This window comes from Tachyglossus aculeatus, chromosome 4, assembly GCF_015852505.1.
Source record: "Tachyglossus aculeatus isolate mTacAcu1 chromosome 4, mTacAcu1.pri, whole genome shotgun sequence".
Taxonomy (NCBI): Eukaryota; Metazoa; Chordata; class Mammalia; order Monotremata; family Tachyglossidae; genus Tachyglossus; species Tachyglossus aculeatus.
The window spans coordinates 61,770,852-61,795,338 of record NC_052069.1 but is presented as its reverse complement, the minus strand read 5'-3'; the positions used below and the strand labels follow the sequence as shown (position 1 = coordinate 61,795,338).

Sequence of the window (24,487 nt, the reverse complement as noted above, 5' to 3'; positions counted from 1 at the left end):
AAAAAAAAATGGAAAATGAAAAGACAAACAGAGAGCAAACACTCAAACTTTGGATGTAAGAAAAAAAAAAAAAAGGGAAGCCAGGCAACTCCTTCTTGCAGTGCAGAGTGCTCGGGAAAGGACAACAGAGTCAGCAGACATGATCCCTGACTTCAAGTATCTTACATTCTAGCAGGGGAAACAACACTTTTTTTTCCTGTGGTAGTCTCTAGGTGCTTACTCCACACCAGGCGCTGTACTAAGTGTTGGGGTAGATACCTGATTATCTTGCATCTAGATACAAGATGTAGATGCAAGATAATCAGGTTGGATATAGTCCCCGTCCGACATGGGGCTCACAGTTTAGTTCAGGGAAGAAGATTTAATTCACATTTTACAGATGAGGTAGCTGAGGCACAGAGAAGTTACGTGACTTGCCCAAGGTCACAAGGCCGACAAATGGCAGGGCCAGGATTGGAACCCAGGTCTTCTGTCCACTTTTTGCCTAGACCACGCTGCTTCCTTTAAAACAATTCACATATAGGAGGAAAGAGACAAAGGGGATATGTGCATGAGTTAGTGCTTAAATCATAGGGTTTGCAAGATATGTAATGGGCAGGGACTATGTCTGCTAATTCTGTTGTATTGCACTATCCCAAGCGCTTAGTACAGTGAGTAAGCACTCAAATACAATCGATTGATTGATAAGTATATCAACACCTTGGGAGGTTTGTGAGTTCACGAATGTTCAGACAGTACAGAAGCAGCAAAGTGTAGTGGATAGAGCCTGGACTTGAGAGTCAGAAGGTTATGGGTTCTAATCCTGGCTCTGCCACTTGTCTGCTGTGTGACGTGGGGCAAGTCACTTCAATCAATCAATCAATCGTATTTATTGAGCACTTACTGTGTGCAGAGCACTGTACTAAGCACTTGGGAAGTACAAGTTGGCAACATATAGAGACAGTCCCTACCCAACAGTGGGCTCACAGTCTAAAAGGGGGAGACAGAGAACAAAACCAAACATACTAACAAAATAAATAGAATAGATATGTACAAGTAAAATAAATAGAGTAATAAATATGTACAAACATATATACATATATACAGGTTTTGTGGGGAAGGGAAGGAGGTAAGAACTTCACTTTTCTGTGCCTCAGTTACATCATCTGTAAAATGGGGATTGAGACTGTGAGGCCCATGTGGGACAACCTGTGTCCAACCTGACTTGCTTATATTCACCCCAGCACTTGGTACAGTGTCTGGCACTTAGTAAGCACTTAACAAATACCATAATTATTATTATTATTATTACAGAAGTGCTGAAGTGGCAATTTGGGGCATATAGCCCGAGAAGAGATAAGGAATAACTGGAGAAGGGCTCTTGGAGGAGATTTCCAGAGGACTTTGAAGAGGGAAGAGCTGTGGTCTTTAGGATTTGAAGCGGGGAGGAGTCCCCGGAATGAGGAGTGCACTTAAAAGAGGTCAATGGCAGGGAAATGGGAATGAGGCACGGTGAATAGATTAGCTTGAGCGGAATGAAGAGTGAAAGCCAAGGTGTAGTGGAAGAAGAAAGTAGATAAGTAGGAAGGAGGAGGATCTGCTGGGGGATTTTAGAAGTGGAGGAATGTGTGAAGAATGACATTTTAGAAAAAATGATCGAGGCAGCAGAGTGAAATGTGGACTGGAAACTGGGGGTAATGGAGGCAGGGAAATCAGTGAAGAGGCTGATTCAGTAGAGAAGAGATGAGATACGAAAAGTGCCTGGACCAGTGTCGTGGCTGTTTGGAAGGAAGAAGGAGCAGATCCTGGAAATGATGCGGAGAAAAAAAACCAATAGGATTTGGTACTCTTTGGGCACTTGGAATTCACCCCACCCTTAGCCCCACAGCACTTATGAGTATACATCTGCCATTTATTTATTTAAAAATAACGGCATTTATTAAGCGCTTACTATGTTCAATGCACTGTTCTAAGCGCTGGGGAGGTTACAAGGTGATCAGTTTGTCCCACGTGGGGCTCACAGTCTTCATCCCCATTTTACAGATGAGGGAACTGAGGCCCAGAGAAGTGAAGTGACTCACCCAAAGTCACCCAGCTGACAATTGGCGGGGCCGGGATTTGAACCCATGACCTCTGACTCCAAAGCCCGGGCTCTTTCCACTGAGCCATGCTGCTTCTCCATTTATTTATATTAATCTCTGTCTCCCCTTCCAGCCCTCAAGCTTGTCGTGGCGGGGAATGTGTTTACCAACTCTTCTATATTGTACTCTCCCAAGAACCTAGTACAGTGCCTTGCACACAGTAAGTGCTTGAAAAATGCTGCTGATTGATTGGGGTTTTGAAGTAGGATGGCCTATTGAATAGCCTAGGCCTGAGAGCCAAAGAACCTGGGTTCTAATCCTACTAATAATAATGGTGGTATTTGTTAAACACTCACTATATGCCGAGAACTGTACTAAGTGCTGGGGTAGATACAAGATAATCAGGTCCCACATGAGGCTCACAGTCCTAGTAGGAGGGAGAAGTGCTTAATATAATGCCTGGCACATAGTGAGCGTTTAACAACTACCATTAAAAAAAGGTATTGAATCCCCATTTTGTGGATGAGGGAACTGAGGCATAGAGAAGTTAAGTGACTTGGCCAAGGTCACACAGCTGGTAAGGGGAAGGGTGTCAGAAAACCTGTGTTTTTGTGCCAGCTGTGCCCCTGGCCTGCTGTGTGGCCTTGGGCATGTCACTTAGTGTCTCTGTGCCTTGCGTGGCTCAGTGGAAAGAGCACGGGTTTGGGAATCAGAGGTCAGGGGTTCTAATCCCTGCTCTGCCACATGTCAGCTGTGTGACCTTGGGCAAGTCACTTAACTTCTCTGTGCTTTAGTTCCCTCATCTGTAAAATGGGGATTAAGACCGTGAGCCCCACGTGGGACAACCTGATTACCTTGTATCCCCCCAAAGCGCTTAGAACAGTGCTTGGCACATAGTAAGTGCTTAACAAATTCCACTATTATTATTATTATCATTATTATTATTAATAATAATAATAATAATTATTATTATTATTATTATTGCTTAGTGGCAAGAGCCCGGGCTTGGGAATCAGAGGTCGTGAGTTCTAATCCCAGCTCTGCCACTTGTCAGCTGTGTAACCTTGGGCAAGTCACTTCACTTCTCTGTGCTTCAGTTCCCTCATCTGTAAAATGGGGATGAAGACTGCGAGCCCCACGTGGGACAACCTGATCACCTTGTATCCCCCCAGCGCTTAGAACAGTGCTTTGCACATAGTAAGCGCTTAACAAATACCATCATCATCGTTATTATTATTACTAATGACATGAAATTTCAAGCTGGCTACAGGAAATTATCATCGGTGCTACTTGTAGGCTAGGCGCTTGGAGAGGCATACAGACATTTAAGACATCACCCCTGCCCTCAAAGAGCTTTCCAGTCTTAGGAAGAATGAATTCACCAGGTACCCTGAACAGGCAGCCCAGATTCACAGCAATTGCTGCCACTGCCACTCCATTCGCTCTTTCATTCATTCAATTGTATTTATTAAGCGCTTATTGTATGCAGAGCACTGGACTAAGCGCTTGGGAAGGATACGTCGGCAACATAGAGACGGTCCCTACCCAACAACGGGCTCACGGTCTAGAAGGGGGAGACAGACAACAAAGCAAAACATGTAGACAGGTGTCAAAATCATCAGAACAAATAGAATTATAGCTATATGCACATCATTAACAAAATAAATAGAATAGTAAATATGTACAAGTAAAATAAATAGAATAATAAATCTGTACAGATATATACAAGTGCTGTGGGGAGGGGAAGGAGGTTGGGCTGGAAGGGATGGGGAGGAGAAGAGGAAAAAGGGGGCTCAATCTGGGAATGCCTCCTGGAGGCGGTGCGCTCTCAGTAAGATTCATTCAATCGTATTGAGTGCTTACTGTGTGCAAAGCACTGTACTAAGCGCTTGATCATCCTGATTACCTCACAGAACCGGCCCCAACTTCACTTTTCTTCACTTCACTTCACTTCACTTCACGGAGAAGCAGCGTGGCTCAGCGGAAAGAGCCCGGGCTTTGGAGTCGGAGGTCATGGGTTCAAATCCCGGCTCCGCCAACTGTCAGCTGTGTGACTTTGGGCCAGTCACTTCACTTCTCTGGGCCTCAGTTACCCATCTGTAAAATGGGGATTAAAACTGTGAGCCCCCCATGGGACAACCCGATCACCTTGTCACCTCCCCAGCGCTTAGAACAGTGCTTTGCACGTAGTAAGCGCTTAAGAAATGCCATCATTATTGAGAAGCAGCGTGGCTCAGTGGAAAGAGCCCGGGCTTTGGAGTCAGAGGTCATGGGTTCGAATCCCGACTCTGCCACTTGTCAGCTGGGTGACTTTGGGCAAGTCACTTCACTTCTCACGGCCTCTACCTCATCTGTAAAATGGGGATTAAGATTGTGAGCCCGACGTGGGACAACCTGATCACCTTGTATCCCTCCCAGCGCTTAGAACAGTGCTTTGCACATAGTAAGCGCTTAACAAATACCATTATTATTATTATTATTATTGTTTTCTTATTAGATGTTTAGGCTGCACAGGATTCTTGGCATGATCACAGGTTCAGTGGCAACAACGCATCTATTCAATTTTTAGGAGCCAACTTGAAGCTTCCCAGTGATCTAGGAAGTGAACATCTCAAACTCAGGGAATAAGGACACTATTCAAAGTTGATTTTGTCCCTCATTATACTCTACATCCATTTTTAAAGCTCATAATAATAATAATAACAGCATTTATTCAGTGCTTACTATGTGCAGAGCACTGTTCTGAGCACTGGGGAGGTTACAAGGTGATCAGGTTGTCCCATAGGGGGCTCACAGTCTTCACCCCCATTTTACAGATGAGGTCACTGAGGCACAGAGAAGTGAAGTGACCTGCCCAAAGTCACACAGCTGGCAATTGGTGGAGCAGGGATTTGAACCCGTCATCTGTGACTCTAAAGCCCGTGCTCTTTCCACTGAGCCACACTGCTCATGAGTTCTGCTGTGTTTATTTCTTCGAAATACCGTATTTTTAAGAATGAACTAAGTTACTGCTTCCGCTCACTAATCACGTGACTCTCCATGTGCTTTATTACAGTAACCTGTTCCGGAAGTTCTGTTGGAATGGGTAAGGTCTTTCCGTCCACTTCTCCCTAATAAAAACAAAAATCTCAGGATGTATTCCTGTTCCAGTGCCCTTCAGGAATTCAGGAACACCCCAGGCCAGTCTATTTTAGCATTCACAGGGGCCTCCTTTAAAGTGAATGCTGTTAAGCCACCACTCACCTCTGAAGTGTGGTGAAGTGCCACCCCTGCCCACACCCCAGACTGTGAGCTCGAAGAGGGATTGTCTTTATTGCTGTATTGTGCTTTCCCAAGCACTTGGTACAGTGCTCTGCACACAGTGAGTGCTCAATAAGTGTCCAAGACTGAGCTCCTTATCTTCCCTCCCAAGCCCTGCACTCTCCCTGACTTTCCCATCACTGTAGACAGCACTACCATCCTTCCCGTCTCACAAGCTCGCAACCTTGGTGTCATCCGCGACTCTGCTCTCTCGTTCACACCTCACAACCAATCCGTCACCAAAACCTGCCGGTCTCACCTCCGCAACATTGCCAAGATCCACCCTTTCCTCTCCATCCAAACCGTTACCTTGCTGGTTCAATCTCTCATCCTATCCTGACTGGATTACTGCATCAGCCTCCTCTCCGATCTCCCATCTCCTGCCTCTCCCCACTTCAATCTATACTTCACACTGCTGCCCGGATCATCTTTGTGCAGAAACGCTCTGGGCATGTTATTTCCCTCCTCAAAAATCTCCAGTGGCTACCAATCAACCTACGCATCAGGCAAAAACTCCTCACCCCTTGGCTTCAAGGCTGTCCATCACCTCGCCCCCTCCTACCTCACCTCCCTTCTGTCCTTCTCCAGCCCAGCCCGCACCCTCTGCTTCTCTGCCGCAAATCTCCTCACCCCATGCCTCGTTCTCGCCTGTCCCACCGTCGACCCCCGGCCCACGTCCTCCCCCTGGCCTGGAATGCCCTCCCTCTCAACATCCTCCAAGCTAGCTCTTTTCTTTCCTTCAAAGCCCTACTGAGAGCTCACCTCTTCCCAGAGGCCTTCCCAGACTGAGCCCCCTCCTTCCCCTCCCCTTCCTCCCCCTCCCCATCCCCCTGCCTTACCTCCTTCCCCTCCCCACATCACACACACACACACAAACATATCTATATATATATTTGTACGTGTTTATTACTCTATTTTATTTGTACATATCTATTGTATTTATTTTATTTTGTTAGTATGTTTTGTTTTGTTGTCTGTCTCCCCCTTCTAGACTGTGAGCCCGCTGTTGGGTAGTTGTCGGGTAGGGACTGTCTCTATAGGTTGCCAACTTGTACTTCCCAAGCGCTTAGTCCAGTGCTCTGCACACAGTAGGCGCTCAATAAATACGATTGAATGAATGAATGAATGAATAAATAGTCAGAGCAACGTGGCTCAGTGGAAAGAGCCCGGGCTTTGGAGTCAGAGGTCATGAGTTTGAATCCCGGCTCCTCCAATTGTCAGCTGTGTGACTTGGGGTGAGTCACTTCACTTCTCTGGGCCTCAGTTACCTCATCTGGAAAATGGGGATTATGACTGTGAGCCCCTTGAGGGACAACCTGATCACCTTGTAACCTCCCTAGTGCTTAGAACAGTGCTTTGCACATAGTAAGTGCTTAATAAATGCCATTATTATTATTAATATTATTATTATTATTATCATTATTACAGTGCTCTGAACACAGTAAGCGCTCAATAAATACGATTGAATGAATGAATGAATCTGAACTCTTGCAGCTCCTCTGTTCCTAAAGACTCTCCAGATCAGGGTTGGGCTCAACCACTCTGGATTTCCCCAAACCACTCTTACCTAGAAACACTGCATTTCCCCCTCCCTAAACTGACTAGAAGCATTAGGGAAGCGGTGTTACATAGTGGATAGAGCACAGCCTGGGAGTTAGAAGGTCATGGGTTCTAATCCCCGCTCTGCCACTGTCTGCTGTGTGACCTTGGGCAAGTCACTTCACTTCTCTGTGCCTCAGTTATCTCATCTGTAAAATGGAGATTAAGACTGTGAGCCCCGGGGTGGGACAGGGACTGTATCCGGCTTGATTAAGTTGTATCTACTGCAGTACTTAGGACAGTGCTTGACACATAGTAAGCGCTTAACAAATACCATCATCACATCAATCAATCAATCAGTCGTATTTACTGAGCGCTTACTGTGTGCAGAGCACTGTACTAAGCGCTTGGGAAGTACAAGTTGGCAACATATAAAGACAGTCCCTATCCAACAGTGGGCTCACAGTCTAAAAGGGGGAGACAGAGAACAAAACCATACTAACAAAATAAAATAGAATAGATATGTACAAGTAAAATAAATAGAGTAATCAATATGTACAAACATATATCCATATATACAGGTGCTGTGGGGAAGGGAAGGAGGTAAGATGAGGGGGATTGGGAGGGGGACGAGGGGGAGAGGAAGGAAGGGGCTCACATATATGTTATATATGTTTGTACATATTTATTACTCTATTTATTTATTTATTTTACTTGTACATATCTATTCTATTTATTTTATTTTGTTAGCATGTTTGGTTTTGTTCTCTGTCTCCCCCTTTTAGACTGTGAACCCACTGTTGGGTAGGGACCGTCTCTATATGTTGCCAACTTGGACTTCCCAAGCGCTTAGCACAGTGCTCTGCACACAGTAAGCGCTCAATAAATACGATTGATTGATTGATTGATCACATTACTCCCCACAGCCACTCTAATGACCATGTCCCCAGTGTCCACGTAACAGGTCTGGGACAGGCCCTGAAGGCTCAGCATTCATTCATTCATTCATTCAATCATATTCGTTAAGCGCTTACCGTGTGCAGAGCACTGTACTAAGCGCTTGGGAACGTACAAGACAACAATAAGCAGTGACAGCCCCTGCCCACAGTGAACTCCCAGTCTAGAGACGAGCTCACAGTTTGGAAGCACCAGACTGACTTCCTTTAAGCGTCTTCTCCACAGACTGCTCTTGAACAGATCAGCTAAACCCAACCCCTAATTTTTCAACTCGGGTACTTGGGCAAGTCACTTAACTTCTCTATGCCTCAGTTACCTCATCGGAAAAATGGGGATTAAAACTACAAGCCCCAAGGCGGACATGGACTGCGTCCAACCTGATTACCTTGTACCTACCCCAATGCTTAGAACAGTGTCTAGCACAAAGTAAGCACTTAACAGATACCATGAAAAACTAGTCTACCTTATTTAGATATTCACGTTAGCAGCGTGGCTCACTGGAAAGATCCCGGTCTTTGGAGTCAGAGGTCATGGGTTCGAATCCCAGCTCCGCCAACTGTCAGCTGTGTGATTTTGGGCAAGTCACTTAACTTCTCTGCGCCTCAGTTCCCTCATCTGTAAAATGGGGATTAAGACTGTGAGCCCCCAGTGGGACAACCTGATCACCTTGTAAACTCCCCAGGGCTTAGAACAGTGCTTTGCACATAGTAAGCGCTTAATAAATGCTATTATTATTATTATTATGTTAGGCTCATTCATTTTTGTGAAGGAGGGGCCTTCTCGCTAAAGTACCTAGAAGGAGAAACCAAAGAATAAAGAAAATGTGGACAGTCAATCAATCAATCAATCAATCACATTTATCAAGCGCTTACTGTGTGCAGAGCACTGTACTAAGCGCTTGGGAAGTACAAGTTGGCAACATATAGAGACGGTTTCTACCCAACAGTGGGCTCACAGTCTAGAAGGGGGAGACAGAACAAAATATATTAACAAAATAAAATAAATAGAATAGTTATGTACAAGTAAAATAAATCAATAAATAGAGTAATAAATCTGTACAAACATATATACATATATACAGGTGCTGTGGGGAAGGGAAGGAGGGAAGATGGGGGAGATGGAGAGGGGGAGGAGAGGGAGAGGAAGGAGAGAAACAATAAGCACGGCCTGATCAATCATATTTATTGAGCGCTTACTGTGTGCAGAGCACTGTACTAAGCACTTGGGAAGTACAAGTTGGCAACATATAAAGATGGTTTCTACCCAACAGTGGGCTCACAGTGTAGAAGGGGGAGACAGAGAACAAAATATATTAACAAAATAAAATAAATAGAATAGTTATGTACAAGTAAAATAAATCAATAAATAGAGTAATAAATCTGTACAAACATATATACAGGTGCTTTGGGGAAGGGAAGGAGGTAAGGTGGGGGGATGGAGAGGGGGAGGAGAGGGAGAGGAAGGAGGGAAACAATAAGCATGGCCAAGAAGAAAGGAAGGGAAAGCAAAAATAAAGAGGGAAGTCCTGCATTTTCTAGTCTCTAACCTATCAAAATAATTTGAAAATGTGGAACGTGTTCACCAACTCAGTTATAACATACTCTGCCAAGTACTTAGTACAGTGCTCTGTGCATAGTAAGGCTCGATAAATACAACTGATTGATTCTGGCCAGACTCTAAAAGGGAATTCTGACAGTCATTTGAAACGCTCTGAAACTCAGATGTAGCAGGTCTGCTAACAAATGTCAATCAGAGATGCGATCGAAAAGAATGCAAGAAAGTGAATTTAAATAGAGAATTAAAACCACAAAGATTTATCCTTTTCAAAAAAACCCACCAAAATAGATCTTCAACCCCTGATTCCCTGGCCTACTTTAGTTAATTAGGAGATAGGACTTCTCACCATGTGAAACCTGCTTCACTCTCTCTGTTCCCTCAGAGCTGAATGAAGAAGCACTTCACTCCACCAGTACCACAAGAAAGGAGAAAGATTTTCTCCCATCGGCTATCATCCCAAGAGAAATCTGGGCGCTCCATTAGACTGTGAGCCCCAAGTGGGACAGGGACTGTGTTTATATCATACTCTCTCAAGTGCTTAGCACAGTGCTCTGCACACAGTAAGTGTGCAGTCAATATGATTGATTTAAATATCTCTTTACCCCAGTAGTTAGTAAATACTTTAATTTCTATTACGGATTCCATCCAGGACCACCCCTTATCGTGGTATAGTTTCTCCTTTACGTCCTGGGAAATGTAGTTTATCTTTGCTTGCCTACAAATTTCCTAGCCAACTTTAAACAGGACCTCTGGATGTCTTGAAAACACACAGCTCATACCAGGCTGACCGTAACATAGCGCAGTCTAACAATTCAAATCACCTTTGGCGAACTGATTCCCCTTACCCTCAAAGCCATTTTGAATTTCTAGGTTGGAAATTAAACAGACACCTTGGTTTGACACTTGGGCTAATAGATGAGTATGTTTTACTGTATTACATAACAAATGTTCAATCTGCAGTGTCGAGACTGGAGAAAGGGTCATTAGGTGGGTACAAGGCCCGTAAGACGGCAGGCAGTCACTGTAAGGGTCTTCCGCTAATTAGGGAAAACAGCATGGCCTGGGAAGTCATGGGTTCTAATCCTGCCTCTGCTACTTGTCTGCTGTTTGGCCTCGGGCAGGTCACTTGACTTCTCTGTGCTTCAGTTACCTCACCTGTAAAATGGGGATTGAGACTGTGAGCCCCAGGAGGGACGGGGACTGTGTCCAACCCAATTTGTTTGCATTCAGCCCTTTAGTACTGGCACACAGTGAGAGCCAAATACCATATTATTATTAGTTGGTACCTACATGCTTCCAGTCCTCTTCTGAATTTTCTCAGTTGTGAAAGGACTTTCCCTATACAGCCCTCAGGGGAGAATGGGGGATTATGCTGCTGGAGAAACTGAGTTTTGAATTAAGTATGAGGATCTGGGGCTAGAGCTCATTTGTAACCCAGAATTTTTAAAAATGAAAATGAGCAAAATTATCTCGATAGGTTAGAGACTAGTAAATGAAGGACTTCCCTCTTTATTTTTGCTTTCCCTTCCTTTCGTCTTGACTTCCTTCTTCATCATCATCATCATCAATCGTATTTATTGAGTGCTTACTGTGTGCAGAGCACTGTACTAAGTGCTTGGGAAGTCCAAGTTGGCAACATATAGAGACAGTCCCTACCCAACAGTTAGTCCAGTCTAAAAGGGGGAGACAGAGAACGAAACCAAACATACTAACAAAATAAAATAAATAGAATAGATATGTACAAGTAAAATAGATAGAGTAACAAATATGTACAAACATATATACAGGTTCCTGTTCCTCTTCTTCTCTGTCTGTTCTTCCTATTTTCTTGTTCCACTCCTCTTTCTGCCTCTTGGCTTATTCTTTCCCTCTCCCCATCTTTTTCCCTATTCGGTCTTCCTCGGCTTTCTTCTTTCCCTTGAAAACCTTGCCGTAAAATAGCATTTACCGAACGCTGGGAGAGGACAGTCAGACGTGGCCTCTGCCCTTGAGGAGAGGCAGGCAGACAAATTGAAGGCACAGGTTAGGAGCAGGAGATAATAATAATAATGGCATTTATTAAGTGCTTACTATGTGCAAAGCAGATGATTCTCTGCCTAGAGCCCTCAACTTCTGAGTGCCCTGACTGACTTCTGCCTTGCCCCCTCCATTCATTTCCTCAATCCCAGCAGCAATTTTTCTTCCTGTCCCTGCAGTCTCCTAGATACATGAATTCCTTTCTGCCCAGAAGTGCCTTAACCAGAGAGATGGAGCCTACAGAGTCATGCCTTGACTGCAAGCCCTTCGGCAAATAGGATGACACTCAATGGCATGCCATCTTCTTTTGTGAGGCCTTTGCATGGAGAGAGATTGATCCTAAATATTGTTCAGCTGTTATGAATGTCCCCTAGAAGTAATGTGCACATTACTAAGTGTTTGGAAGGAATACACAGTGGGAATTAGACATGGTCCCTCTGGGGGCTCCGAAATGTAAACAGTTTCAACCCACTCAACTGTTACGAACTGCTTTAATCAATCAATCAATCAATCAATCGTATTTATTGAGCGCTTACTATGTGCAGAGCACTGTACTAAGCGCTTGGGAAGTACAAATTGGCATCACATAGAGACAGTCCCTACCCAACAGTGGGCTCACAGTCTAAAAGGGGGAGACAGAGAACAGAACCAAACATACCAACAAAATAAAATAAGTAGGATAGAAATGTACAAGTAAAATAAATAAATAAATAAATAAACAGAGTAATAAATATGTACAACCATATATACATATATACAGGTGCTGTGGGGAAGGGAAGGAGGTAAGACTTGGATGGAGAGGGGGACGAGGGGGAGAGGAAAGAAGGGGCTCAGTCTGGGAAGGCCTCCTGGAGGAGGTGAGCTCTCAGCAGGGCCTTGAAGGGAGGAAGAGAGCTAGCTTGGCGGATGGGCAGAGGGAGGGCATTCCAGGCCTGGGGGATGACGTGGGCCGGGGGTCGATGGCGGGACAGGCGAGAGCGAGGTACAGTGAGGAGATTAGCGGCGGAGGAGCGGAGGGTGCGGGCTGGGCTGGAGAAGGAGAGAAGGGAGGTGAGGTAGGAGGGGGCGAGGTGATGGACAGCCTTGAAGCCCAAGGTGAGGAGTTTCTGCCTGATGCGCAGATTGATCGGTAGCCATTGGAGGTTTTTGAGGAGGGGAGTGATATGTCCAGAGCGTTTCTGGACAAAGATAATCCGGGCAGCAGCATGAAGTATGGATTGAAGTGGAGAGAGACACGAGGATGGGAGATCAGAGAGAAGGCTAGTGCAGTAGTCCAGACGGGATAGGATGAGAGCTTGAATTAGCAGGGTGGCGGTTTGGATGGAGAGGAAAGGGCGGATCTTGGCAATGTTGTGGAGCTGAGACCGGCAGGTTTTGGTGACGGCTTGGATGTGAGGGGTGAATGAGAGAGCGGAGTCGAGGATGACTCCAAGGTTGCGGGCTTGTGAGACGGGAAGGATGGTAGTGCCGTCAACAGAGATGGGAAAGTCAGGGAGAGGACAAGGTTTGGGAGGGAAGACAAGGAGCTCAGTCTTCGACATGTTGAGCTTTAGGTGGCGGGCGGACATCCAGATGGAGATGTCCTGAAGGCAGGAGGAGATGCGAGCCTGGAGGGAGGGGGAGAGAGCAGGGGCAGAGATGGAGATCTGGGTGTCATCAGCGTAGAGGTGATAGTTGAAGCCGTGGGAGCGAATGAGGTCACCAAGGGAGTGAGTGTAGATTGAGAACAGAAGGGGACCAAGCACTGAACCTTGGGGAACCCCCACAGTAAGAGGATGGGAGGGGGAGGAGGAGCCTGCAAAAGAGACTGAGAAAGAACCACCGGAGAGATAAGAGGAGAACCAGGAGAGGACGGAGTCTGTGAAGCCAAGGTCAGATAACGTGTTGAGGAGAAGGGGGTGGTCCACAGCTTTATAAACTCTTTATACCAAAATACTCATCCAAAGAAAGTTGAAAGGATACGGGGTTGGGGGGTGATCAGAAGGAGTGGTTTGCAGCTTTCTCTGCCTGAAACTGCTTCCTTCCCTTTTAGTGATTTACAGAGGAAAGAGGAATGCGGAATGACCCACTGAATTCTGGAAGGAAACCAATTCAAACGAGTGAGTGAGTGCCGTCATTTGCATTTGAATATCTGTAGCTTGAGTGAAAATTGCCCACTTAAAAATTACGGTTTTCTCTTCACAGAATTGAAGATGCGGAGTGGAAAAGACCATTGGGGGAACCAACTCTAGGGAATATAGTTTAATTCACCCTCTCCGTTCTTTTCTGAAATACTTCAAATTTTCAGTTAGCAAGTCGGAGCCCTTTTATCTAGGTATGCAATCTAGTGCTCCCTGTTAAATGAGGATTATTTGGACACCTGAGGGCCAGGCACAGATTGGATACCTCAGCTAATAGAATGGATGGATGGATGTTTGGCATTTCATTCTGTCGACTTGGAAAAAGAAAACTGGAGCAGGATGTTTCATTAAAAAAAATAGTGGTGTGTTACTTTGTTTTCCTGACCTAATGAAATTTCTGAATGAATTTGCTTACTTCTAAGAAGCCTGGCTCTCAAAAAGCCAGTTTCAAGTTTGGAACTCCTAAAACCCTAAGCCTCAGAAAAAGGCTCCTGATCTCATTAGATCTGACTTGGCAATTATCCAGTTTCCCCATATAGAAATCAAGAGATCCTACTTGGCGTAGGGTAGCCCTACTTTAGTCCCTCTATTATTATTATTTTTAGACTGTGAGCCCACTGTTGGGTAGGGACTGTCTCTATGTGTTGCCAATTTGTATTTCCCAAGTGCTTAGTACAGTGCTCTGCACATAGTAAGCGCTCAATAAATACGATTGATGATGATTATTATTATTACCATCAAATGCTTTCGAGTCATTTCCGATTCATAGCAAATCTGTGGATATATTTTCTCCAGGACGTCCTGTCTTGCGCCATAATCCGTAACCTTGCTAACAGCTCTTCCATTACTGTTCTTATGGTTTCTATCCATCTAGAGAAGCAACGTGGCTCAATGGTAAGAGCCCGGGCTTTGGAGTCAGAGGTCATGGGTTCAAATCCTGGCTCCGCCAATTGTCAGCTGGGTGACTTTGGGAAAGTCACTTCACTTCTCTGGGCCTCAGTTCCCTCATCTGTAAAATGGGGATTAAGACTGTGAGCCCCCCGTGGGACGACGTGATCACCTTGTAACCTCCCCAGCACTTAGAATAGTGCTTTGCATGTAGTAAGCACTTAATAAATGCCATTATTATCTAGCTACTGTTCTGCCTCTTACATGTTTTCCCTGGACTTTTCCTAGCATTAGTGTCTTTTACAGAGAATTAGTCCTCCTGATTATGTGTCTGAAATATGCTAATCTAAGCCAAGTCATTTGCCTTCCAAAGACCACTTTGACTTAATTTACTCCAAAATCCATTTGTTTGTTTCTCAGGCAGTCCATGGTAATAATAATAAAATAATAATAATAATAATAATAATAATAATAATAATAATAATAGCATTTATTAAGTGCTTACTATGTGCAGAGCACTGTTCTAAGCACTGGGGAGGTTACAAGGTGATCAGGTTGTCCCACGGGGGGCTCATACTCTTAATCCCCATTTTCCAGATGAGGTAAATGAGGCCCAGTGAAGTGACTTGCCCAAAGTCACACAGCTGGCAATTGGCGGAGCTGGGATTTGAACTCATGACCTCTGACTCCAAAGTCCGTGCTCTTTCCACTGAACCACGCTGCTTCATGGTAGTCACAAAAGCCTTCTCCAACACATTTCGAAAGAACTGATGCTCTTTCTATCCTGTTTTTTCAGTTTTCGGATCCATGTACCGTCACCGGAAACACCACAGATTTGACAGTTCCCCTCCACATTTGACGGACCACATTGCGTCTCATTTTTTTTTTTTAATGGTATTTAAGTGCTTACTATGTGCCAGGCAGTCTGTTAAGCGCAAGGGTAGCTACAAGATAATCAGGTTGGACACAGTCTTAATCCCCATTTTCTAGCTGAGGTAACTGAGACAAAGAGGAGTTAAATAAACCAACAAGTACTCTATCCACTAGGCCTGGCTGCTTTCTCCCTAGATCAGGCTGTTTTTGAAAATCTATGTGCCTGAAGGATTACACCAGTCATTCTGGGGCTCACTAGGGTTGCTGGGACCTTCCTTCAAGGGTACCTAAGTTTGATAAAGGCATTTAAGGTTGAATTTTAGGGAAACTAACCCTTTGGGAGGGAGGAAAGGAGTCAGTATAGCGGCCTGAGTGAGGTAAAAGTGGGAGAATACATGCACCTTGCATCCAGTCAAGGGCAGGGTTCTTGGGGGTGGAGGGGAGGACATACATGTGAATTCTGGCTTTGTGGTTAGTATGTTTTGGGAATGGAAACGCATATGCATCTCAATTTTAGCAGGGGATGAGGAGCTGAACGGAAGCAATGAAATTGCCTTGAACTCTAAAAGCACTCCCACCTCATGAGGGTTGGACTGCTCATTTCCTGCCTCCAATTTGAGGACGCTGAAAATGAAACCTCGTTTAGATTCTCCGGACTGTTTCTTCTCGTGATGCCCAATATTACTCGATATAAGTTTTGGGCTCATTGCTTTTAATTCTAACCCTAACCCTTTTTTCTTTACTTACTGGGAAATCAGTACATATTGCTTTTCCTGAAAAAAAAAATTGTAGAATTAAAAGCTTCTGTTGCTCACAAATATTTGAGATGCTTTTTTGTGTGGGTGGACCATTCTTCAGTGCAGGACATCCACTGTTGGGTAGGGACTGTCTCTATATGTTGCCAACTTGTACTTCCCAAGCGCTGAGCACAGTGCTCTGCACACAGTAAGTGCTCAATAAATACGATTGATTGATTGATCTCCCTCTCAATTTTCAGTTTCTTGAAGAGTAAAGTTTTCAAATAAAGTTGTTGCCCCATCTCTAAAATGGCACTATTGACATTTAATAATAATAATTGTGGTATTTGTTAAGTGCTATTCCCCAAGCTCTGTAATAAGCACTAGGATAATTATATGGGCTCACATTCGGAGTAATAATAATAATAATGTCATTTATTAAGTGCTTACTATATGCAAAGGACTGTTCTAAGCGCTGGGGAGGTTACAAGGTGATCAGGTTGTCCCACAGGGGGCTCACAGTCTTCATCCCCGTTTTACAGATGAGGCAACTGAGGCACAGAGAAGCAAAGTGACTTGCCCAAAGTCACACAGCTGGCAATTGGCAAAGCTGGGATTTGAACCCGTGACCTCTGACTCCAAAGGCTGGGCTCTTTCCACCGAGCCACGCTGCTTCTCTGTAGAGGGGAGAACAGGGATTGAGTCCCCATTGTGCAGACGAGAGAACTGAGTCACAAGTGACTTTCTCAAGGTCACACAGCAGGTATGTGGTGGAACCAGGATTAGAACCCAGGTCCTCAGATGTCCAGGCCTGTGTTCTTTCCACCGGGCCATCTTTGCCCTGAAGTGGAAGCCCACAGAGACTGCCAGGGTGATGATGGGGCAGATTCTTGGGCGACTCAGGCCCTACTCCACTCCCCTCCTCGTCTCTCCCAGCCCCCAGCCTCAGCATCCCTTCGTTTCCTTGGCTGATTGTGGGAAGAGAGGGCTGACCACCGCAGACCACCCTGGTCACCAGCCCCCTCCGCATGGCCCTGACCCAGAGAAAAAGACGGGGAGGGAAAAGAGTAGGAGTGGAAGGAGGAGGAAAAAGAGAAGAGGAAGGTGGAAGGATGCGGAAAACCGAGTAAGGAGAGGCGAGGGGGAAGCCTTGTCCAGGGGCCCAACAGCCCCTATATTTTATCATTTCTACCATAGCACATGTTTTTAAAACACAACTGGGATACAACGAAAGTATAGAGGAACATTATATCCACAAATGTGTTCTGAAACAACCCACAAATAGGCACAAGTAGATGTGACCCTTGGAAATCTCTGGGGCTAGGAACTCCGACCCCTTCATTTCTTAAAATGATGATGATGATGATGGCATTTGTTAAGCGCTTACTATGTGCAGAGCACTGTTCTAAGCTCTGGGGAGGGTTAAAAGGTGATCAAGTTGTCCCACGTGGGGCTCACAGTCTTAATCCCCATTTTACAGATGAGGGAACTGAGGCCCAGAGAAGTTAAGTGACTTGCCCAAGATCACACAGCTGACATGTGGTGGAGTTGGGATTCAAACCCACGACGTCTGACTCCAAAGCCCAGGCTCTTTCCACTGAGCCACGCTGCTTTACTGGATCCCACCAGCTTTGCCTTATTGCCGTAAATATCTCATTCTTCTGGCTCCTTCCCTTCTAACAAGCATTTCCTCTTGCATTTCAAGACATCACTTGGATGTCCTCCTGTCACCTCAAGCTAAAGATGTCCAAAACTGAACTCCTTGTCTTCCCACCTAAACTCTGTGTAGACAGCACCACCATCCTTCCGGCCTCACAAGCCCGTAACTTTGGTGTTGTTCTTGACTCTTCTCTCTCATTCAACCCACGTATTCCATCGCTAAAGCCTGTCAGTCCCACCTTCACATCTCTAAAAATCCACCCCTTCCGCTCCATCCACACTGCTCCGAGGTAATATAATCACTCATCCTATTCCGCCTGGATTACTGCATCAGCCTCCTTGTTGAACTCCCAGCCTCCTGTCTCTCCCCACTGCAGTTCATACTCCAGTCTGCTGCCCGGATCATTTTTCCACAGAAACATTAAGGACATGTCCCCCCGCTCTTCAAAAAAAACTCCAGAGGTTGCCCATCCACATCTGCCATCAAACAAAAACTCATTGTTGGTTTTAAAGCACTCCACCACCTCACCCCTTCCTATCTCACCACTCTCCTTCTACAACCCAGCCTGCAAACTTTGCACACCTCTGGTGCTAACCTTTTCACTGTGTCTTGCTCTGTCTCGCCGCCGACCCCTGGCCCACATCCTACCTCCGGCCTGGAACACCCTCCCTCCTCAATCCAACAGACAATTGCTCTCCTTCCCTTCAAAGCCTTATTGAAGGCACAATTCCTCCAAGAGGCCTTCCCAGATTAGGCCCCCGCCTCCTTTCCTCTTCTCCCACTCCCTTCTGGGTTGCCCTGCCTTGCTCCTTTGCTTCTTCCCCCTCCCAGCTCCACAACACTTACATACCTGCATATCTGTAATTTATATATTTGTATTGATATCTGTCTCCCTCCTCTAGACTATAAGCTCACTGTGGGCAGGGAATGTGTCTGCTTAGGTTGCATTGTAATCAATCAATCGTATTTATTGAGCGCTTACTGTGTGCAGAGCACTGTACTAAGTACTTGGGAAGTACAAGTTGGCAACATATAGAGAAAGGTCCCTACCCAACAGTGGGCTCACAGTCTAGAAGGGGGAGACAGAGAACAAAACCAAACGTATTAACAAAATAAAATAAATAGAATAGATATGCACAGGTAAAATAAATAGAGTAATAAATATGTACAAACATATATACATATATACAGGTGCTGTGGGGAGGAGAAGGAGGTAAGGCGGAGGGGATGAGGAAGGGGAGGAGGGGGAGAGGAAGGAGGGGGCTCAGTCTGGGAAGGCCTCCTGGAGGAGGTGAGCTCTCAGTAGGGCCTTGAAGGGACGATGAGAGTTAGCTTGACGGGTGGGCGGGGGGGGGCATTCCAGGCCAGGGGGATGACGTGGCCTTTCCCAAGTGTTTAGTACAGTGCTTTGTACATCGTAAGTGCTCAATAAATACGACTGAATGATTGAACAAGCTTGCTTCCCCCAGTAAGTGCTCAATAAATACGATCGAATGAATGATTGAACAAGCTTGCCTCCCCCATGCTGAAAGAATGATCCCTCTCACTCACCCTACCACCAGCTATGAGCCCATCTCTCCGCTCCTGCTCCTATCCCTTTCACTGAGACTGCGATAACTAAGGCGTCCAGAGTTTAATGGGCTCCTCTGCTCTAATTTCAACCTCTCAATTGCCTTTAACGCAATTGTTTAATCTTTCCTCCCAGAAGTCTTTGACTGCAAAGTCTTGGTTTTAGCTATATTTCCTCACAGAAGTCTTTGCAGTCTTGGTTTTAGCGATATGCTACTTAGCAGGTTCTTTTCCTATCTCTCTGATAATTCCTTGTCGGTCTCATGCTTTCTGAATTTTTTATTGCGGGTATCACACAGAGCTCTGCTCCGGGTCCTCCTGTTTTCACCCTTTATATAAGTTCTCTTGGGGAGCCAATCCATTTGATCACTAATATTTACTGAGTGCCTACTGTGTTCACATAACTATTCAATTGGGAGGGTGTAATGGTGTAGGAGACACAACAGTTCATAAATAGGAGAAAGAAATGCTTAACAAGATGTAAATAAATATGGACAAAAGTGCAATGGGAGGCTGAGTCCAGGGTAATGCAAAAGTGCTGGAATCAATCAATCAATCGTATTTATTGAGCACTTACTGTGTGCAGAGCACTGTACTAAGCGCTTATGAGATTTGGAAGGCTGTAACCTGGGGGGGAGAAAAGGTATTCAGGAAAATCTTCCTCTTAGAGAAGGTGGGATTTCAGAAGGGCTTTGAAGAGGGAGAGATCCAAGTCCTGGAGGATTTCACTCATTCATTCTTTCAATCGTATTTACTGAGCGCTTACTGTGTGCAGAGCACAGTACTGAGCGCCGGGAAAGTACAATTCGGCAACAGATGCAGTCCCTGCCCAACAACGGGCTCACAGTCTAGAAGATTCGAAGGGAAAGACGTTGGCCAGGAAATAGGGCATGAGTCAGAGGTTGGAGAAATGAGAGCTGCAAATAAGGCACAATAAAAGTGAGCTTGGGAGGAATGGACAGTGAGCTGGGATGCGGTAAGGGGAAAGAAAGGGAAGGGAAGTCGCAGTGAGACAATGGACAGGGATTTGCTGATGTGGAAGGAAATAGGTCATCTTTGAAGACCTCTGAAGAATGGAGAGATATGTGAAGAATGATGTTTTCGAAAGATATTCATAACAGTAAAGTATAGCCTGGAGAAGAGATTTGAAGCAGGGCAACAAGAGGAGGCTGACTCTAGGTGGATTATAACAACCTTCTGAACCAGGGTGGTGGTTACTTGAATGGAGAGGAAATTTGGGAAACGTTGTGGATAATAATAATGATAATGATATTTATCAAACACCACTAGGGAAGCAGCGTGGCTCAGTGGAAAGAGCACGGGCTTGGGAGTAAGAGGTCATGGGATCTAACCCTGGCTCCGCCGCTTGTCAGCTGTGTGACTTTAGGAAAGTCACTTCACTTCTTTGCGCCTCATTTACCTCATCTGGAAAATGGGGATTAATAATAATAATAATAATGGCATTTATTAAGCGCTTACTATGTGCAAAGCACTGTTCTAAGCGCTGGCGAGGTTACAAGGTGATCAGGTTGCCCCACGGGGGGCTCACAGTCTTAATCCCGATTTTACAGATGAGGGAACTGAGGCACAGAGAAGTGAAGTGACTTGCCCAAAGTCACCCAGCTGACAATTGGCGGAGCCAGGATTTGAACCCATGACCTCTGACTCCAAAGCCCGGGCTCTTTCCACTGAGCCACGCTGCTCCTCTAGGATTAAGACTGTGAGTCCCACGTGGGACAACCTGATCACCTGGTATCCTCCCCAGCACTTAGTGCTTTGCACACAGTAAGCGCTTAACAAATGCCATCATCATCATCATTATTATTATTACTATGTGCAACCACTAAGGAGAGGAAACAGATATTGAATCCCCAATTTTGCAACTGAGGAAACTGGGGCAGAAACATTAAGTGACTTGCCCAGGGTCACATGGCAGGCAGATGGAGGAGTGGATGGAAAATCCAGCAGGATTTAGCAGCAATGTGAGAGTTAAAAGAGTGGGGTCAAGAATCACGCCAAGTCTGTGGGATTTGGAGACAGGGAGGTTGGCGTTGTCAACTCCGATGGGAAAGTGAGGTGGAAGAGAAGCTTTGGGAGGGAAGGGTTGCTCAGTTTTAGACATATTCTAGGAAGACATTCATGTGGAGATGCCCTGTAAGGCAAGAAGTGAGATTACAGATGGACGGCGAGGTTGGGTTTAGGTCGATTTGAGAGTTACCTACAGAAAGGAGGTGATAGTTAAAGCTGTGGGAGCGGGCTAGCTCCTTGACAGTGTAAAGTGAGAATAACAGAGGAGGCAAAACAGAGTCTTGACAGGGGTTGAAAATCAGAAGAGAACTCAACAAAGAAGAGCTCAACAAAGGAGCCTTCCCAGACTGAGCCCCTTCCTTCCTCTCCCCCTCGTCCCCCTCTCCATTCCCCCCATCTTACCTCCTTCCCTTCCCCACAGCACCTGTATATATGTTTGTACAAATTTATTACTCTATTTATTTTACTTGTACCTATCTATTCTATTTATTTTATTTTGTTAGTATGTTTGGTTTTGTTCTCTGTCTCCCCCTTTTAGACTGTGAGCCCACTGTTGGGTAGGGACTGTCTCTATATGTTGCCAACTTGTACTTCCCAAGCGCTTAGTACAGTGCTCTGCACACAGTAAGCGCTCAATAAATACGATTGATGATGATTGATGATGACTGAGAAAGAGTGGCTAGAGGAAAACCAGAAGAGAATTGCGTTGGCTTAAAGGTGACTGAGAGATCACAAAGAATTAGGGTGGAGCAGAGACCCTTAGATTTGGCAGGAAGTAAGTCTTGAGGATCTTGTGGACTGCAGTTTCAGTGAAGGGGATGAAAACCAGATTTTAGTCACTAAAAGGGGGATTGGAGAGGAATACACGAGTTTGGATAGGAGTGGGAGCAGGGACACGGGTAATAGTTGGAGGGTGCACTGTATCCCTTTACATTATTTTAGCTGCTACCTCTATGCGGATGACTCGCTGCCAAACCTACCTCACTAGCTCCGGCCCCTTGTCTTTATAATCCGATCCCCTCTCCAGGACATCTCCAACTGGATGAACTTTTGGGACCTTAAACTCGGTGGAGAAAACTCATTTGCTAGGCCTATTTTTCCCTTTCACTTTCTATCATCATCATCAATCGTATTTATTGAGCGCTTACTATGTGCAGAGCACTATACTAAGCGCTTGGGAAGTACAAATTGGCAACATATAGAGACAGTCCCTACCCAACAGTGGGCTCACAATCATCCTCCGTGTTAAGTCTGGAGTCACCATTGACTCCTGTCTTACTCTGACGCTGACCGTTTCTAAATTCTGCCTTTTTTTCCTGCCACTATTTCATGGGTCCATTTCCTCTCCACCTTTTCAGCTACTTCTTTAATAATAATAACAATAATAATGGCATTTCTTAAGCACTTTCTATGTGCCAGGAACTATACTAAGCACAGGGGTGGATACAAGCAAATTGGGACCCTGTTCCTCGTGGGGCTCACAGTCTCTATCCCCATTTTACAGAGGAAGGAACTGAGGTCCAGAGAAGTGAAGGGACTTATCCAAGGTCACACAGCAGACAAGTGGCGAAGCTGGGATTAGAACCCATGACCTTCTCACTCCCACGCTTATGCTCTATCAACTACGCCACAATTGTTTCAAGCCTCCTTCACCTTCCAGTTGGATTACTTCAGTGGCTTCTTTACTGGCCTCACTGCCTCAAGTTTCTTCCCTTTTCTGACACTTTGCCCTCAGGTACTTTGTTTATCTTCCTGAAAAGCCATTGAGAAAGTAACAGTTCCCTACTCAAAAACTTCCAAAAGCCACCCATTTCACACACTTAAACACATCCCAACTCCTGGATTTAAGGCTCTCCATCAGCTGTCTTTTTCAATCTTATGATTTTTAGCTACCCATTTCACACACTTAAAAACATCCTAACCCCTGGATTTAAGGCTCTCCATCAGCCGTCTTTTTCAATCTTATAATTTTTAGTGTTCTAGTTGTCCAAAGTACTTTCGTATTTGCCTTTTGCTGTCGAGTCGTTTCCGATCCATGGCGATGCCATGGACACATCTCTGCCAGGATGCTCCATCTGCAATCGTTCTGGTAGTGTATCCATAGAGTTTTCTTGGTAAAAATATAGAAGAGGTTTACCATTGCAATTCTCCACTACTCCTGGTTGTTTTATCCCATCAAACACCTTAGCAATAGTTATATTTACCTAATTACATCTTTTTGCCCTCTTTTTATCATTTCTATCTCTGCTCTTGTTCCGTTATAGTTAGTTGACTTACAGCTTACGCTTGTCTCTAAGTTGTGTTCCCAAGTATCCAGTAGTATTCTGTACATTGCTGTCATATCAAATTGCTAGCATAAATTTTCTCTCAATTATTTACTGTTCAAATTTTTAATTAAATTGACTAATCACAACAGTAATAAAAACTGTGGTATTTGTGAAGTGCTTACTAGGTGCCAGGCACTATATTAAGTGCTGAAGTGGATACAAGCTAATCGGGTTGGACAGTCCCTGTCCCACATGAGGCTTACAGTCTCAATCCCCATTTTACAGCTGAGGTAACTGAGGCACAGAGAAGTCAAGTGACTTGTCCAAGGTCATACAGCAGAATAGTGGCAGAACCAGGATTAGAACCCAGGTCCTTCTGTCTCCCAGGCCTGTGCTCTACCCACTAGACTATGCTGCTTAATATATATATACATATATACACATATTCTATACACACATATACACATATTCTATTCTATATAAAACTATATGTATATATATTAGAGGGGATATAAAATATATTATATATAATAGATAATAATATATAATATAATATATTATATATATACATATATATATATATATTAGACCTTAGAGAAGTAACTCAAAGACACTGACTTTTCAGGCTAAGAGTGTTGTACTGTAATATTGCCTTCCATGTGACCTAGGGCAGGTCAATCCTGAGCCTCAGTTTCCTCTGCTTAATAAGGATAAAATTCCTATTCTCCCTTTCCTATTCTCTTATATGGCTCAGGTACTGTGCCAGATTTGATACCATGAATCTACCCTAGCACTTCTTAGCATAGTGCTCAGCGTATAAGCATTTAATACTATCATTTTTACATTAAACTAAATTTAATATAGTAGTTTGAAGATACTTAAGCGGCTGTTTCCACTTGATTCTTTGTCAGAAAGG

The 24,487-nt window shown here is 44.8% G+C and overlaps 1 protein-coding gene across 1 annotated transcript in view; it reads left to right on the top strand.

The window, feature by feature from the left end:
• FNDC7 (fibronectin type III domain containing 7) overlaps nt 1-13,974 on the top strand; it is a 69,942-nt gene extending 55,968 nt beyond the window's left edge. Inside the window, exons 11-13 of the mRNA XM_038745556.1 lie at nt 5,116-5,145; nt 13,462-13,528; nt 13,614-13,974. Of these exons, the coding sequence (XP_038601484.1) occupies nt 5,116-5,145; nt 13,462-13,493 (62 nt within the window). The 3' untranslated portion in view covers nt 13,494-13,528; nt 13,614-13,974. The remainder of the gene's footprint in view (nt 1-5,115; nt 5,146-13,461; nt 13,529-13,613) is intronic.
• The last annotated feature ends 10,513 nt before the right edge of the window (nt 13,975-24,487 follow it).